We start from the raw sequence: 17,358 nt of genomic DNA on the forward strand, positions 1-17,358 counted from the left end.
TTGTCAACTGCGATTTCCACCCAATTTCAGCAATTATCAGAGAAACTTCAGGAAGACAGTAAATCCTCAGCTCAACAACTTTCTAAGAAACTCAAAGAAAACATAGCTGGTAAGCTGAAATACGAGGGAAATAAGGTACAATATTTGTTTAACGAGGAACTGTTAGAAGAGCTTGATAAGCTAAGAGATTTATCTTCTCACAATGAAAGAGTTGTTAAAAGAATTAATGAAAAGCTTAAAACCAGACAAAAGTATATCAGAATTGCAGACGGCTCCCCGGCAGGGTGGAAGACGGTATAGGAGTATCAATGTAATGATATCGCCGATGACTCGGATGACGAGAAAAAGATCAGGAGCGCCGAGAACAGAGCCCTCAGGAGCAGTAAACAAAACAAGAAGTCTCGTTTCCAATCCTATAATAAACCCGTCCCATCTGCTGCTCAGCTTTCAGCGCTTGCATTGCAACAGACAAACTCTTTACAACAAGCCGGCACCAGTCAGTTTATCCAGCCCTTTCGCTCAGGTAGTAGACGGACACCTCAGCCCAGCAACGTCTGCTACAAGTGCTTCCAGACTGGGCATTGGAAAACAAGATGTCCCCTTAACATTCAATACACCAGCAGTACAGGCTCCAGTTCAAAGTGATATTGATGATAAGTATATATTACCTGTAGATATGTTTGATCAGATAACAGATAATGAGATAATGATGGAACATCACAAGTTCTTATCGATAAGAAATTCAAATGAGTCGTATACAGGGGTGAAGAATAGTTTGCACAATCATTATGATTTCTGGAAAAAGATAGGTGCTTTCGATGATATTTTGAGAATTATTAAAAATGGGTATAACATTCCTTTTGCAGCTAACCCACCTAGAATTCACATGAAAAATAACAAATCTGCTTCACAGAACTTTTCCTTTGTTTCAGAAAGCATTGAAGACTTAATTAAATCAGGTTGTGTTATACAGGTACCATTCAGACCATTTGTAGTAAGCCCCTTGAGTGTCGCAGAAAACAGAGAAAAGAAGCGTTTGATTTTATATCTTAGTGTGTTAAATTCATATTTGAAAAGAGACAAAGTAAAATTTGAAGATTATAAAGTGACTTTACAATATTTTGAGAAAGATTACTTCTGCATTAAGTTTGACTTGAAATCGGGTTACCACCATATAGATATTTGTAAGGAATGTCAAACATTCCTTGGTTTTCAGTGGAAAGATAATTACTACTGTTTTACAGTTCTTCCGTTTGGTTTGTCTACAACCCCTTATATATTCACCAAATGTTTAAGGGCTATGGTCAAGAATTGGCGTTCTAACAATATAAAGATTGTTCTTTATTTAGATGATGGCATAGCCATGTCAGAGTCATTTGAAGAGTGTCAGAGAATTTCCAGTTTCATCAAGTCATCCTTAGATAAGGCAGGATTTTTAATAAATCATGAAAAATCTATTTTCATTCCAGTGCAAGATTTAGAGTGGTTGGGTATCAGATGGAACTCAGAAGCATTTAATATTTCTATTCCAGAAAGAAGAATTCAAGACATTGAGGCAAACATTGTTCAGTTTCTTTCAGATTTACCTAAAGAGTCAGCTAGGGCACTGGCCAGAGTGGTCGGCAAAATAATGTCATTGCATTCAGTTATGGGTAATGTTTGCAGATTGATGACAAGATATTGCTATATGGAAATTGTTTTAAAAACTTCATGAGACAGTTTACTACATTTCAAGTTTTCTGTTAACACGATGAAAGAATTAAAATTTTGGTTACAGAATATCAGAAATTACAATGAAAGAAAAATTAAGATTACAGAGAGACAGAGTACACTAGTGTATTCAGATGCTAGCGCTGTAGGTGCTGGAGCATATACAATGGGATTAGACCAACAGTTTTTCCACCAGATGTGGAATGAACATGAAATGAACAGAAGTTCAACATGGAGAGAAATGAGGGCAATAGAATTAGCCTTAGTATCATTTGATAAAATGTTGTTTAATAAGATGTGTCAAATGGTTCACAGATAACCAGAGCTGTGTGCATATTTTGCAGTCTGGTAGTATGAAAAGAGATTTACAAAAATAGCTTTCAATATATTTTCATTCTGCAGGAAGCATAGTATTTCTATCGATATTCAGTGGATCCCTAGAGACAAAAATAAAAAAGCTGATTATTTAAGTAAACTTGCTGATTATGAAGACTGGGGTGTGTCTCATGAATTTTTCGAGTTTATTGACTCTTTACATGGTCCACATACTATTGATAGATTTGTTAGTGCAAAAAACAAAAAATTGCATAGATTTAATTCGCTTTTTTGGAACCCAGGCACAGAAGCTGTCGATTCGTTTACGCAAAAGTGGGAGTTAGAAAATAATTGGTTAGTTCCGCCTATTTTCTTAGTTATAAAAACTGTAAAGTATCTCATAAGTAGCAAAGCTGTAGGAACATTAGTGGTGCCAAAGTGGAAATCGGCTTCTTTTTGGCTTTACATATATAAAGACAAATGTGCCACTCATGAATATGTCAGATATTTTAGAGTTCAAAGATGTGTCTGGAATCTATGTACAGGGTCAGAACAAAAACACGGTTTTTGGTTTGGACAGGTTTTTATCACCAGTATTAGTAATAAGACTTGATACCAGTGGGTTGTGATGTATAATAATCATCGAATGTTGTTACGCATGGTGATCATTAGGCATGCTTGTTCTTGTGTTGTTTGTGATATGTACATTGCAGTGGATAGTGTTCCTGGTGTGCATATAGAAATTAATGGACCTGATACAGTGGTACTGCAGATGAATTATGAGTAATATTGATAAAAAAATTCATATTATTGTTTAAGGTCCTGGTACGCTATTGTACTGCAGACGCTGGATTATAGTTTTCTTGGTTTTAGATACTCGTGTACATGTACATGAAATAGAAATTTTACTCAAACGAAAGTTTTACGAGTTGTGTATTGCAGAGATTTGGCCCTGATACACACTGAATTGAACTGATTTGATTGATATTTTAATTTGTTATTCACTTTGTACGTTTTGCAGAAATATTTTCGGTTGGTAGGTGGACATCTCTGTTTAACAGCGCCCAGGATCCATCTCTTTTGGAACTCGCCGAGTCCTTAACCAACTACTGCTTGAAGTCGAAAGCAGAAAATACAACAAAGAAATATAGGTATGCCTTCAACAATTTCTCCAAGTGGTGCAAGACATTTACACCGAATATTAATTATTTACCAGCTACTGATGTCCATGTTGCAATATATCTGACTTATCTTGCAAAAACGTTCAAGTCCTCTTCAAAGATTGAAGAGGCTACTTATACTATTACTTGGGCACATAATATGTCGGGATTATACAATCCTTGTGACTCTGACTTAGTTAAGTTCGTAAGAGAAGGTTGTATTAGAGAACACAGTCAACCTGTAAATAAGAAAGAACCAGTTTCACCAGCTGTTTTGACAGCCGTTGTTGAAAAGTTTGGGCGAGATAATGCATCTTTATATGAACTGCGTACTTGTATTTTTCTTTTAGGATATGCCGGATTTTTACGGTTTTCTGAAATTGTTAATATAAGAAGGTCACATCTAACTTTTTATGAATCGTATCTAAAGTTGTTCATTGCAAAGAGTAAAACAGATGTCTATAAGCAAGGTACTTCTTTATGTATTACACGTACGAACTCTAGTCATCCATATATTTTAATCTTCTTGAATTTGAAAGATAAAACCCCATTATATAAGCATCCTTAAGTACAAATTCGCTGCAAGCATGTACATGTGATGCAATATTGTGCAGAGTCCGTGTTTTAACTGAAAACAGTAGAATTTTAACATTTTCCCGAGTCAACGGTTTGTTGTTTGTGACCCACCATATTTCTTACAAACGCTTGCCAGATAATGTTCTACAAAGGGTGATCAACATTATCCCCAATAAGTGTGACTATAAACTGTAGCTGAACATCCACTTTTAGCCAGAAGAGATCCTGTTTGTGTAGCGGGTATGCGATCGAATCTAACATATCAATTGACTTAGATGAAACTCGGAAAGACCACCAGAATTTTAGGCACATGCCCAAGGACTTCCACAAGTGAGCAAAAACTGTGAAAGAGTCCGAAAAAAAAAAATCCCCTCTGTCTCATTGACATATCACCTGTGCAAATCCTTTAAATGTCATCTTTGATGCTTGGTTGTTTTGGGTTTTTTTCCCCTTCTATTATGTTCTTATTCGTTTCCACTCAAACGAACATAAATAATTTATAAAATAAATAACAACACGTATATAGTTACAGAAGCGCTCTCGCAAGTGCAGTTTAATGAATCAAAATATACAATTTTAATTTCTCTTGTCGAAACTCATATCTACAAAGACAAAAACACAAATAATAATCAATAAAAAAGGATCAATATGTGAGGGCGGGGAAACGTCTGACTGTACTGAGAGAGAGCCTTCGAATGGCGTAAACTTTTACATACAGTAAAGCGTGCGATAAAACTAACTCTCGTACTCTGGTATATGACAGAGGTTGATCATTTTTCCTTAATTTGTAAAAGTTATTTTTTTTACAAGAAGTCAACTGTCTAAAAATAAACTTCTCTGATATGCCTGATAAGAGTAAATATCTAAGTAGCATATCAACCGGACAAGTATTACACTATTGCTAAACTGAGTTAAAATGGGCGTTTGTTGTTGAGAGGAGCTGATGCTCATATGTGTTTTCTTTTATATTGTTTGTATGGAACATACTTTGAATATAAATACATATTTGACTACACCCCTTCCCCCTTTCTAAGACTTTGGAGTGGGTCCCGTCTTCAAACACTAATGATTCGGATGTAAAGCATTTACGAGACAATATCATCACCAATCTCTCACCAGAGGGCGTTACGCTACGCCCCACAACACCTCTGTTATCGTCTGATTTACAAGAATTTTGTAAAACAGAGCATCTTTGAAAATAAAATCAATCTGCATCATTTTCATAAATAAAACATACATTTATGAGTTAAAAACACATTGGTAGGTATCGAAACGCTGTATTACGTTAGTGCAACCTCCATATTTATGGAACTATTTTGTCTTGTCAAATGTATTAATTTCACTTTCTCTTCGTAACTATGGACTCTACATTAGAAAAACTAGCGAGATTATATGATGAAAATCTGACAATACACAAAGAACAGAAGCATGTCTTTCTGTTGGAGTAAAAAACGCCATTTTGTCCGTGCGAGATCATGTGGTTAGCCGAACTATTATCAGACGATAACAGAAATGAAAGTGAAGCTTGCGTAGCGCTCCCTCAGATGAGAGAATGTATCATCATGTACATAATTTTTGGAAAGAAACCCTGATCCCGATGTTAACCACACTGAATCATTGCTAGTGCAACTAAACAAAATGACCCTATATATCTGTCAATGAAATGTCAGGACAGACTGTGCACTTAAGTGAGTTCTGTGTATGTTTAAGTACATTGCACTTGTTGACCCAAATTATATATACTTTTAATTCTAAATATACGTGTAGGAAAAACACTGACTGTTCCTGATTTTCAAAACTGGTCATCATGGCAACAAAAGTAAATGAAGACACCTAAATTAATCCTATTTATTTCAATTTTTTAAAATATCTACTTGCCCCTGTACATGGGTAGTCACATAAAGCACCTATTACATAGGGTTATCCTATACATGTATGATGTATATGATGTCATAATTTTGCAGATCTATCGATATAAATTTTCTCAGTTAGAAATTCCAATTTTACCTGTTTAATTAAACCTGCTTTCTGTTGTTTTCCCCCCTTTATAATACACAATAAAAAGAAAGTTGGAAAAAGGACTGCAACTTTCACCAATAACAATTCTAATCCGTATTTCATGTGTTTATAAGGAAGGCTAAGGGAGAGGTATAGGGTGGGGCAAAAGAGAACACGTACTTTGTCTGTTTCTCACGAGGATTGAACGCCGGTTTTCTCATATTTTACTCATTACATATGTATTTAAATATAACATAATTCTACATTAATTTGTTTTTTAATTGTTTGTTTGGGACATATTTTGAAATATATATTTATTTGACGACAGCCCCCCCCCTTATAAAAAAAAATGTGGAGTAGGTCCAGTCCTCGAGCACCAATGATTCGATCGTCAAGCACCAATGGTTTGGTCGTCAAGCACCAATGATTCGGTCGTCAAGCACCGAAGATTACAAATGCGAGACAATATCAAGCTATACACAATTTTTGGGAAAATACATGATGAATTGAATTGAACTTTGACCCCCTTGACCTATACTATCGTATTCAACCCAAAAGACATTGCGGCCTTTGTTAAGAATACGTCTGATACATTATCATTTAAGTGATTCTGTTGTGTATTTTGAGTTTCATTTCAAATACACTTACAAAGATGCAATCTTACACACATAATGAGAAGAATCAAGGATGTATCTCAATTAAAACACTCAACAAAGTAGAAGACGAAATAAAAACAATTCTAGAACAATATAATCAAGACAATAGACACCTGCTTAAAAACAAACAGGGAAGTTAAATAAACACCTGCTTAAAAACAAACAGGAAGGAGTTAAATAAACACCTGCTTAAAACAAACAGGGAAGTTAAATAGACACCTGCTTAAAAACAAACAGGGAAGTTAAATAGACATCTGCTTAAAAACAAGCAGGAAGTTAAACACCTGCTTAAAAAACAGGGAAGTTAAATAGACACCTGCTTAAAAACAAGCAGGGAGAAGTTAAATAGACACCTGCTTAAAAACAAGCAGGGACATTAAACAAACATAACGCATGTAACAAAATTACGTGTTATCAACTCCACTCACCTACAAAACTTTGTTATCAACTTTAACCTACCGACAAAACTGCATGTTACCAACTCTAACTTTACGAAAAAACTGTTATCGATCAACTCCAACCTAACGACAAAACTGTTATCGATCTGCTCCAATCTAACGACAAAAAACTGTTATTGATCAACTCCAACCTAACTTTAAAAAATGCTTGTTATCAACTCAATGACAAAACTACACCTTATCAACTCCAACTTACCAACAAAACCACACATTATCAACTCCAACCTAACGACGTGTTATCAACTTCAACACAACAAAACCACACGTTATCAACACCTAATAACAAAAACCACACGTTATCAACTCCAACCTAAGGACACCACACGTTATCAACTCCTGCCTAACAACAAAACTATGTGTCATCAACTCCTGCCTAACGACAAAACCACACGTTATCAACTCCAACCTAAGGACACCACACGTTATCAACTCCTGCCTAACAACAAAACTATGTGTCATCAACTCCTTCCTAACGACAAAACCACACGTTATCAACTCCAACCTAAGGACACCACACGTTATCAACTCCAACCTAACGACAAAAACCACACGTTATCAACTCCAACATGACGACAAAACCACACGTTATCAACTCCAACCTAACAACAAAAACCACACGTTATCAACTCCAACCTAACAACAAAAACCACGTTATCATCTCCAACCTAACGACAAAACTACACGTTATCAACTCCAACCTAACAACAAAAACCACACGTTATCATCTCAAACCTAACGACAAAACTACACGTTATCAACTCCAACCTAACAACAAACACCACACATTATCAACTCCAACCTAACAACAAACACCACACATTATCAACTCCAACCAAACACGTTATCAACTCCAACCTAACGACAAAACCACACGTTATCAACTCCAACCCAACAACAAAAACCACGTTATCAACTCCAACCATCCAATCTAACGACGTGTTATCAACTTCAACACAACAAAACCACACGTTATCAACACCTAATAACAAAAACCACACATTATCAACTCCAACCTAAGGACACCACACGTTATCAACTCCTGCCTAACAAGAAAACTACGTGTCATCAACTCCTGCCTAACGACAAAAACCACACATTATCAACTCCAACCTAACAACAAAACTACACGTTATCAACTCCAACCTAACAACAAAACTACGTGTTATCAACTCCAACCTAATGACAAAACTACGTGTTATCAACTCCAACCTAATGACAAAACCACACGTTATCAACTCCAACCTAACAACAAAACTACGTGTTATGAACTCCAACCTAACGACAAAACCACATGCTATCAAATCCAACCTAACAACAAAACCACACGTTATCAACTCCAACCTAACAACAAAGCTACGTGTTATGAACTCCAACCTAACGACAAAACCACACGCTATCAACTCCAACCTAACGACAAAACCACACGTTATCAACTCCAACAAAACTACGTGTTATCAACTCCAACCTAACAACAAAACCACACGTTATCAACTCCAACCTAACGACAAAACCACATGCTATCAACTCCAACCTAACAACAAAACTACACGTTATCAACTCCAACCTAACGACAAAACCACACGTTATCAACTCCAACCTAACAACAAAAACCACACGTTATCAACTCCAACCTAACAACAAAACTACGTGTTATCAACTCCAACCTAACGACAAAACGACACGTTATCAACTCCAACCCAACAACAAAAACGACACGTTATCAACTCCAACCTAACAACAAAAACCACACGTTATCAACTCCAACCTAACAACAAAACTACGTGTTATCAACTCCAACCTAACAACAAAAACCACACGTTATCAACTCCAACCTAACAACAAAACTACAAGTTATCAACTCCAACCTAACAACAGAAATCACACGTTATCAACTCCAACCTAACAACAGAAACCACACGCCATCATCTCCAACCTAACAAAAAAAACCACGTTATCAACTCCAACCTAACGACAAAACCACACGTTATCAACTCCAACCTAACAACAAAAATACGTGTTATCAACTCCCACTTAACAACAAAACCACACGTTATCAACTCCAACCTAACAACAAAACTACACGTTATCAACTCCAACCTAACAACAAAACCACACGTTATCAACTCCAACCTAACAACAAAACTACGTGTTATGAACTCCAACCTAACGACAAAACCACACGCTATCAACTCCAACCTAACGACAAAACCACACGTTATCAACTCCAACCTAACGACAAAACCACACGTTATCAACTCCAACCTAACAACAAAAACACACGTTATCATCTCCAACCTAACAAGAAAAACCACGTTATCAACTCCAACCTAACGACAAAACCACACGTTATCAACTCCAACCTAACAACAAAAACACACGTTATCATCTCCAACCTAACAACAGAAACCACACGCTATCATCTCCAACCTAACGACAAAACTACACGTTATCAACTCCAACCTAACAACAAAACTACAAGTTATCAACTCCAACCTAACAACAAAACTACACGTTATCAAATCCAACCTAACAACAAAACTACGTGTTATCAACTCGAACCTAACGACAAAACTACACGTTATCAACTCCAACCTAACAACAAAAACACACATTATCAACTCCAACCTAACAACAAAACTACACGTTATCAACTCCAACCTAACAACAAAACTACACGTTATCAACTCCAACCTAACGATAAAACCACACGCTATCAACTCCAACCTAACGACAAAAGCACACATTATCAACTCCGACTGAAATCAATGGTGGATTTAAAGAGAAGAAATATGAATGATTGTAGAAAAAGTTTTCTTGGCTATACTGATGTAACAGTTGAACTACGTATTACCTTGGGTTTGATAAAACGAGAGCCACGTCTTATACGTGGATATGTCTCCTCCTCCCTTTCTCCCTCTTCCGTTCCTTCATTCTCCGTCCCACTCTCTTTTACTCTGTCTACCTCACACAGCTGCACATCAGTTCACGTCCAAACGTAACCCAAACAAATCTGACCACCGGATTCAGGTCGTCTCTACTAGACACGAGTTACTTTACTGGACGTCAGCTTGTGATTGAACTAAGATGCGTGTTTCATCATTGTCGTGTTGTAACTAGAGGACCGAGTGGTTTGACTGGAAGCTGAATTTCAAGCACCTGTTTAATTTGAGGAAAACAAATATGTGTGCCTATCTGGATCCACGTTCTCCGTTTTGCTGCATAAATGCTGAGGAAGAACTGTTTTACAAATACATGTAATCACAAAACGTTTTCAAATTCAACAGTATCAAAATGTATGACATTTCAACGCTTTATACGATCATTTCTTACGATGAATTAAATACTAAAGGTTTTTTGACATTATAGTTTCGGAAATATCCATATCTTGAGATCAAGTATCCAAAATTATTTTGGCTTCATTTCATCACTGTGATTTCACATTTAAGATTCTGGAGTTCCTCATTGCCAATATTTATGTAGTCTTTGGTGATCAACTCTTCCAAAAAGTCTGTTAGAATTCTCATGGGTACATTCCCGTGGGGATCCGGCTTAGAATAGGTCCTCAGTAACCCTTGCTTGTCGGAAAAGGCGACTGCTAGTAAATGAGGCGGTCCTTTGGACGAGACCACAAAAACCGAGGTTCCGTGTCACAGCAGGTGTGACACGAAAAAGATCCCTCCCTGCTCAAAGGCCTTAAGCGCCGAGCATAGACCTAAATTTTGCAACTCTTCAGCAGCAATAGTGACGTCGTCTCCATATGAGTGAAAATTCTCAAGCGAGACGTTAAACAAGATCCAATCAATAAAATCAACTCACGAGTACAAATTGTGTACTTTTATTAGCTGACCTGTTTTTATATTATTACGAGACAGAATTTATCTAAAAGCTTCTACACGAGAAGGAAAAATCTCTTGCTGTGGCCTTCAACTCGACATTTAGGTACATCGGCATTGTTTTTTCTATCGATAATGTTCACTTTCATAAATGTCGATTTAATATATTTCCCATTGAACGCAATATAAAAGATACCATACAGTCTTCCACCTTTGCTTCCTATCAAAGGACAACACAGGAATTCTAATTATAGTCAATACCTGCACGTCTACTTGATTTAGCAATATTCAAATTTCACTGCCTTGGAGCTGATGCAAGAGTGGTAATTCGTGGTAACCCTTATGCTCATAACAATACTCATTTTCATTCATTTGTCGATTCGGTATATCCCAATAAACTCGAAATAAAAGATACAACAATTAACAGTACTCAATTTCATCCATACGTCGATTCGATATATCCCAGTGAACTCCAAATAAAATACACCATAGAGTCTTCCAGAGCTGCTTTATATTTGGATATTTTACGGATACACGAGTTCGTTTACGGCGAACAAACATCTCAAATTTAATATGACATACGGAATTACTTAAGCTTCTCCATTGTTATCTTCCCACATTATAAATGTAGTGTAACGTTTCTGGGTTCGTTTTGGGATTCGGCTATTCTACCTGAATAGATCAGCAAAACATATTTCTCAATCACAGATTTAAACAAGATGTACTGTGAGCAATGCTCACTAAGAATACCCCCCGCTTACCCCAATCTCCCAAAGGGTGTTGTTGATAGGTATAAATTACCTCTTTCCTGAGTGTAAAAATATGGTATGCCTTTGTAGAAGAAAATGGAAGATATAGTCCGAACACAAATCCATGGCATAAACCTATAATTTTGACCTTGAGATCAAAGGTCAAGGTCATAAAGGGGCCATGAATGTACATGACACATAATCTCATGGTGACACACCCATGTCTTATGGTATGACAAAGAACAAAGAAGTTATGGCCCGGACATGAATCCATTATAAAAAACCTTTAATTTTGACCTTGAGGTCAAGGTCATATGGAGGTCATGAAGGTACATGACACATCGGCTCATGGTGATACACTCATGTGTCAAATATGGTATGCCTATATCAAAGAACAAATAAGTTATGGCCCGGACACGAATCCATTGTAAAAAACCTTTAATTTTGACCTTGAGGTCAAGGTCATATGGAGGTCATGAAGGTACATGACACATCGGCTCATGGTGATACACTCATGTGTCAAATATGGTATGCCTATATCAAAGAACAAATAAGTTATGGCCCGGACACGAATCCATTGTAAAAAAACCTTTAATTTTGACCTTAAGGTCAAGGGTCAAGGTCATATAGAGGTGAAAATATGGTATGCCTTTGTAGAAGAAAATGGAAGATATAATCCGAACACAAATCCATGGCATAAATCTATAATTTTGACCTTGAGATCAAAGGTCAAGGTCATAAAGGGGTCATGAATGTACACATCGTCTCATGGTGATCCACCTGTGTGCCAAATATGGTATGCCTATGTCAAAGAACAAAGAAGTTATGGCCCGGACACGAATCTGGAGACAGACGGACGGACAGACAGACAGAGTGATTCCTATATACCCCCCTGAACTTCGTTCGGGGGGTATAATTACAAGTATTTACATAATAATCACTTCGTTTTTCTGCAGCGCACGCACTTATCAGGGCCTTAAGCGTATGCGCTTTTCAAGGACTAAAGCGCACGCGCCTGTCGGGGACTAAAGCGCTCTAGCTTCTCGTCAGTATACAAGACAGCTAAACAGTATAATATATTTATATACTCAAAGTCTCGAAAGCCTATCTCAGGCATGTAAGACTTTATTCAGTTTATACTTACAAAACCTTATTCTTTTCTGGCTACCTTTCATCCCGGCCGTCAAACACAGAATGCTTATCATCCCGATTTGTCTCGGCTTATATAGTATCAAGGTACATGTATCATGTGACCTCCGAGACCATAAGGGAATGACGATGTGAAACCGGAAGTTATCACAACGTCACTACAGGGAACGAAGGGATATTTTGATCTCGATTACGACTTTGCTTTAGTAGCAATCTATCATCACCTGCAGATGGTGTTTATGTCTCTAAACTGATTTGATATGCGAGAGCATGTTCTGCGTACGATAACTTTATTAACCACTGATAAATAAGTTGATGTTACAGGGGTTTCAAAGGTTTCATGTTGAAGTCAGCATATCGCAAATTTTATGATCCTATAATGATACAACCTGTCATTATGTCCAATGCCGTCTGTAGTGTTTCACACCAATTCTTTCTTTACATGCATATTTTACTACCGATTGCTTTGCTTACCTTATCAAGATTTATGGCTCACAGTGGGAGTGACCAGTCAACAGAAAATGCTTACTCCTATTTCTGGTATTTCAGGAGTCCATGGTTTCCCTACTCAATGTTTATTCTTCATAGGATTTATGAGATTGATATTGTTCGTTATCTTCACTTTTTCACATCCTCAAACTTGTGTAATCATAGCAAGAATTCATGTACATAGCCGAATTTAACAGAGGGGCTAGGAAGCGGTCAAGTTTGCCCCAACATTTTGTACAGATACAAATGCAGATGCTATTTTGCGGAAATTGATAGGTAAAGGTGATTAAATGTTTAATACGTTGTACATTTATGTTTGCATTCATCTTAATACGCCAGTTTCGAGATAAGGACTTTTCTGTATAGGAGGTGCATTTAGTGGAACTTTTGAATGCTGAAGTGGGGCAGAATGGGCATACAGTCAGTGAGGAAGACGATTTAATATAATAAAAGTGGCTCCTGTTTAAATATGTAAATATAGGAAATACAAATTACTATAGAAAGAAAAAGTTTTACTGAAGTGGAAACATACAAACAATGTCATATTTGCAAGTAATACACATCTACAAGCAACGAAATAACGTGATATAAAAAGAATTCCATGAGTTTAATTACATGTACTCCCTGAATACTTATCACTTACTTAATTTGTGTATCAGTCGAATTCAAGTGATGAAACTGTGTATGAGAAACTTACTGAGCACATTCACATATGCAGTGATGGATATTTGTCCCACTCCCGCATGTAAACAAGTTGTTTTACGCCTTACTATCTACGATAGTTCTCCAAGGAAAATAACTCGGAGGTATCTCGAACCGGCCCATTCTACATATCATAAATCGACATTTTTCAATAGCTTTTACCACCAAATCAAGGTATATGTACGTGTACATGTCACATAATGCATTATTAGAGAAAATTTGTTAACCATACTATTTTCTAGCGATCGCATTCTAAAATTTTGTTTCAGCTTTTAAATTGAAGAAATTCTTGATTAATGTTGTATTCTTGTCATACCGTCTACAGTTACAATGTTTCTAGTGGTAATCTCATACATGTACTTCCTATTCAGTACATGTGTACATCAGAATAGTAACAGTTGTCTGTCCCTTTGTTTTATGTGCCATGCAAAACCTTGTGAACACCGAAAATCACAAAAGCAGTATTCTTCATTTAAGAATTTATTATGATATAACAGGGTTATTATAAACAAGTAACACATTACATCCGTGAATATCAGCATCCTCCACTGTGTACATAAAGCATTATATATTCTCTAGAAAAGATTTTTGGATTTTCTTTTCTTTTTAGATGTACTCATATAATTTTATGTTTCCTTCTTCATCTCCAACCCACAGTTGATTATCATTATCAAAACAAAGCGAATGGGGGCTTACTGGTGTATCCCCCTGTTTTAGGAGAAATCCCACAAAGTTCCCATTTGGATCAAGTATGTGCACACAGTTATTATTAGTGTCCGCAACGAGAACTCGACCATACTTATCGCATGCGATCCCGGCAGGCGAAAAGCTACCGGTACATTGGTTGTTGGAAGGTCCTTCGAATGCAAATTTGAACTTGCCGTGCCGATCAAGAACCACAACTCGTCCCGAACCCATGGCCGTTTTGTCTGTTACGCAGATGTCACCATTGATGTTTTCTGTCACTCTATAGGGTCTCGTGAAAAGTCTCTTATTGTTTTCAAATTCATACACGCTGTCCAGCTTTAAATCCGCCGTGTATCTAGCAATAAATCTTCTGCTGTTATCGGATGCGCATGAGCAATAGCTGTCGGTCATACAAATCAGAAGACTGCCATCGGCACAAATGCTGAGGCCGCGAGGGAAGTATGGCAATGAGACGGTTTCCTGGGACACTGTGGAAAGGTTATAACGCACTAGCATCTTCTTGTGAAAGCATGAAATGAACAATTCATCGTCCATGGAGATAGTGACGTCATCAACTTTATAGCCTATCGGAACAGAAGTTTGTGGTGTACCTTGGTTGTCAAGGAGAGCAATGGTCGAAGAATTCCATCCTGCGCATGTCCAGACCTGGTTGCTGTGAATTGAGGATGTAGTCAGAGCATGAATTGGTAGTTCTTCTTCTTCCTGGACTTCTTCTAATGATGAAGTTGGAAAGTCGAATCCTGTTTTCATTTTGATGTTAACATCTTGTAAACATCCGAATCCTACTGAAATTGACCTTGACCATAAGCGTCCTCTACTCCGAGTTGTCAAACTTCCGAAACCTCGTTTGACTGATTCTGCTGTAAGATCTCCAAGCTCAAATTTGATGTCAGTTTTCTCCAGACGAGGTGTTTGTCCTCCTTCATTGTAGCCGTCCAGAATCTTGTCGATTGTAGGCAATGCATCGCAGAACTCTAGTAGGGAACTATACAGCAAAAGGTTGTAAATGTATTGTAAAACACTTCCAACACCTAATAACTCATGTTCAATAGTTTTTTCTAATGAAGTGCACTTCTCAAGCCCCACTTTCTCCTTTTCCAAAACTTCTGAAATGAGAGCTTCGCTTGCCTGGTCAATTTCGTTCTTCAGCTCTTCAGTTCTGGTGAGAATTTGATTTATTACATCTTGGATGTTTTTGGAGAAGGCGTCGGTGTGTTGTTTAGTATTATACAACTTTTTTGTTAGAACTTCGAAATATCCATTCTCAATTGATGCCATCTTTTGGGATACATGTTTACGTTTTGCATCCATGACAACTGAGAGAGGTTTCGTCCTATGGCCTCGATGTACCGGCTCTTTCCTACAAGCCTTACAGATTGCCTTGGAGCACATTCTACAATGGTAAGACAACTCCTCTCCATGATCGACACAAGTGTCTGCTACCTTCCTGACACATTGTCCATGTAAATCATCAGGCAATGGTATATTGTTTGAGTTCAAAAGCTTGACTGTGTGTGTCTTAGAGGCATTACATTTGAGGTGTATCAAACGACATGAGGAACACAAGTTTTGGTCACAGTCTACACAATGTACTTCTGCAGATCGATTATCCTCGCACAAGTCACATGCTATGGTCAGTTGGATTTCACCGACAGGCTTTGTTCTCATAAATGTATTCCAGGGTAGACATTGAATACCTCCATCCGGAATCGGTGTAGTTCTTGTACACAAAGAACATCTAATGACAGTGGCGTCACACCAAACACGTTCTAAACAAGTCTCACAAAAGGTATGAAAACAATCCAATAGTCGTCCATTTATCGGGGTCTCATAACAGATGCCACACTTTCTGAATGCCTCAGAATCTTCAAAATGTGCTCCTAATTCCAGCATGACTGGATCCGTATGGTAGTACTGTGGTTGAGCAACAGAGGCATCGACGGAGTCACAAAACGCGGCGTTGTCTTTATCTGAAAATCCGTCCTCGGTCACTGAATTGTTCCGTAACAAACCCATTCTGGCGTGATGACAAATTATTCCGCTTGTTTGACTAATTCATTTGCAGTGGTCTCTGTGGATAGAAAACAGATGTAGGATGGTTAAAACAATCTGTCATTCGGTACTTTGTGGGCGATAAACATTGAATATCAGCATATTTAAAAATGTTTTAAACTCATGCAATTTGGTATTATCAATCATCAAACTGATGATAAAGTAGTGCATACTAACCTTTATAAAACAGTTGATGGAAACTACGATTTTACGGAATTAACTTGTAGAATTAAGACACGACTAATGCTCTTTTTAGGTAAATAACTATTACTTATAGAACAGTTTGCTTGATAAATATATACTGGTCACATGTCTATTATTTAAACCCATGTTGACGTCATAAAATTCATTTGCATTTTAAATAAATTTCTCTCTTCGAGAAAGTGATGGATGGTTAGTGAACGCGATAAACAGATGATGATTTATTTTCAATAGATAACACTAGCAAACGTAATGGATATATTTAGATGATAGGTAAGATTCAAATTCCATTACATTTCCCAGAATCATATGCATAATTTGATTTTTGACGGATCTGTATGATTTGGAATTTTGTAAACATACATTGATCTTTGACAGATCATTGAGGAAGGAAGACTTTTGGTCACCGACGACACATTTAATGTATTTAACATTCAATTTTTTCCACACTGGCTTATTATAAAAGTGCAATTCTTAATTAATGTTTATTAATAGATAAGATATCAAAAGATTGATTCAGTGTAAGAATATCTAATTAACCACTTCCTATCCTTGACAAGAGCAAGCAGACTTGAAGACTCGCACACTTTGTTTTATTTTCG

The 17,358-nt window shown here is 37.1% G+C and overlaps 1 protein-coding gene and 1 long non-coding RNA gene across 2 annotated transcripts; both read right to left on the bottom strand.

Moving 5' to 3' along the window:
- Positions 1 to 4,292: 4,292 nt before the first annotated feature.
- Positions 4,293 to 9,915, bottom strand: LOC130051827 (uncharacterized). The gene is made up of 2 exons (XR_008800088.1): positions 9,725 to 9,915; positions 4,293 to 4,363 (listed from the first exon to the last, which is right to left on the bottom strand). It is a non-coding gene; the product is annotated as an uncharacterized LOC130051827 (long non-coding RNA).
- A 4,347-nt stretch (positions 9,916 to 14,262) lies between these two features.
- Positions 14,263 to 16,861, bottom strand: LOC125680348 (uncharacterized). The gene is made up of 2 exons (XM_048919843.2): positions 16,733 to 16,861; positions 14,263 to 16,574 (listed from the first exon to the last, which is right to left on the bottom strand). The coding sequence occupies exon 2, from the start codon at positions 16,517 to 16,519 to the stop codon at positions 14,402 to 14,404; it is 2,118 nt and encodes a 705-aa protein (XP_048775800.2). The 5' UTR covers positions 16,520 to 16,574; positions 16,733 to 16,861; the 3' UTR covers positions 14,263 to 14,401.
- Between the last annotated feature and the right edge of the window lie 497 nt (positions 16,862 to 17,358).

This window comes from Ostrea edulis, chromosome 2 (genome assembly GCF_947568905.1).
Source record: "Ostrea edulis chromosome 2, xbOstEdul1.1, whole genome shotgun sequence".
NCBI classification, from domain to species: Eukaryota; Metazoa; Mollusca; class Bivalvia; order Ostreida; family Ostreidae; genus Ostrea; species Ostrea edulis.

Coding starts and splice junctions, on each gene's coding strand:
- LOC125680348 (XM_048919843.2), bottom strand. CDS start 16,519: ATGGGTTTGTTACGGAACAATTCAGTGACCGAGGACGGATTTTCAGAT.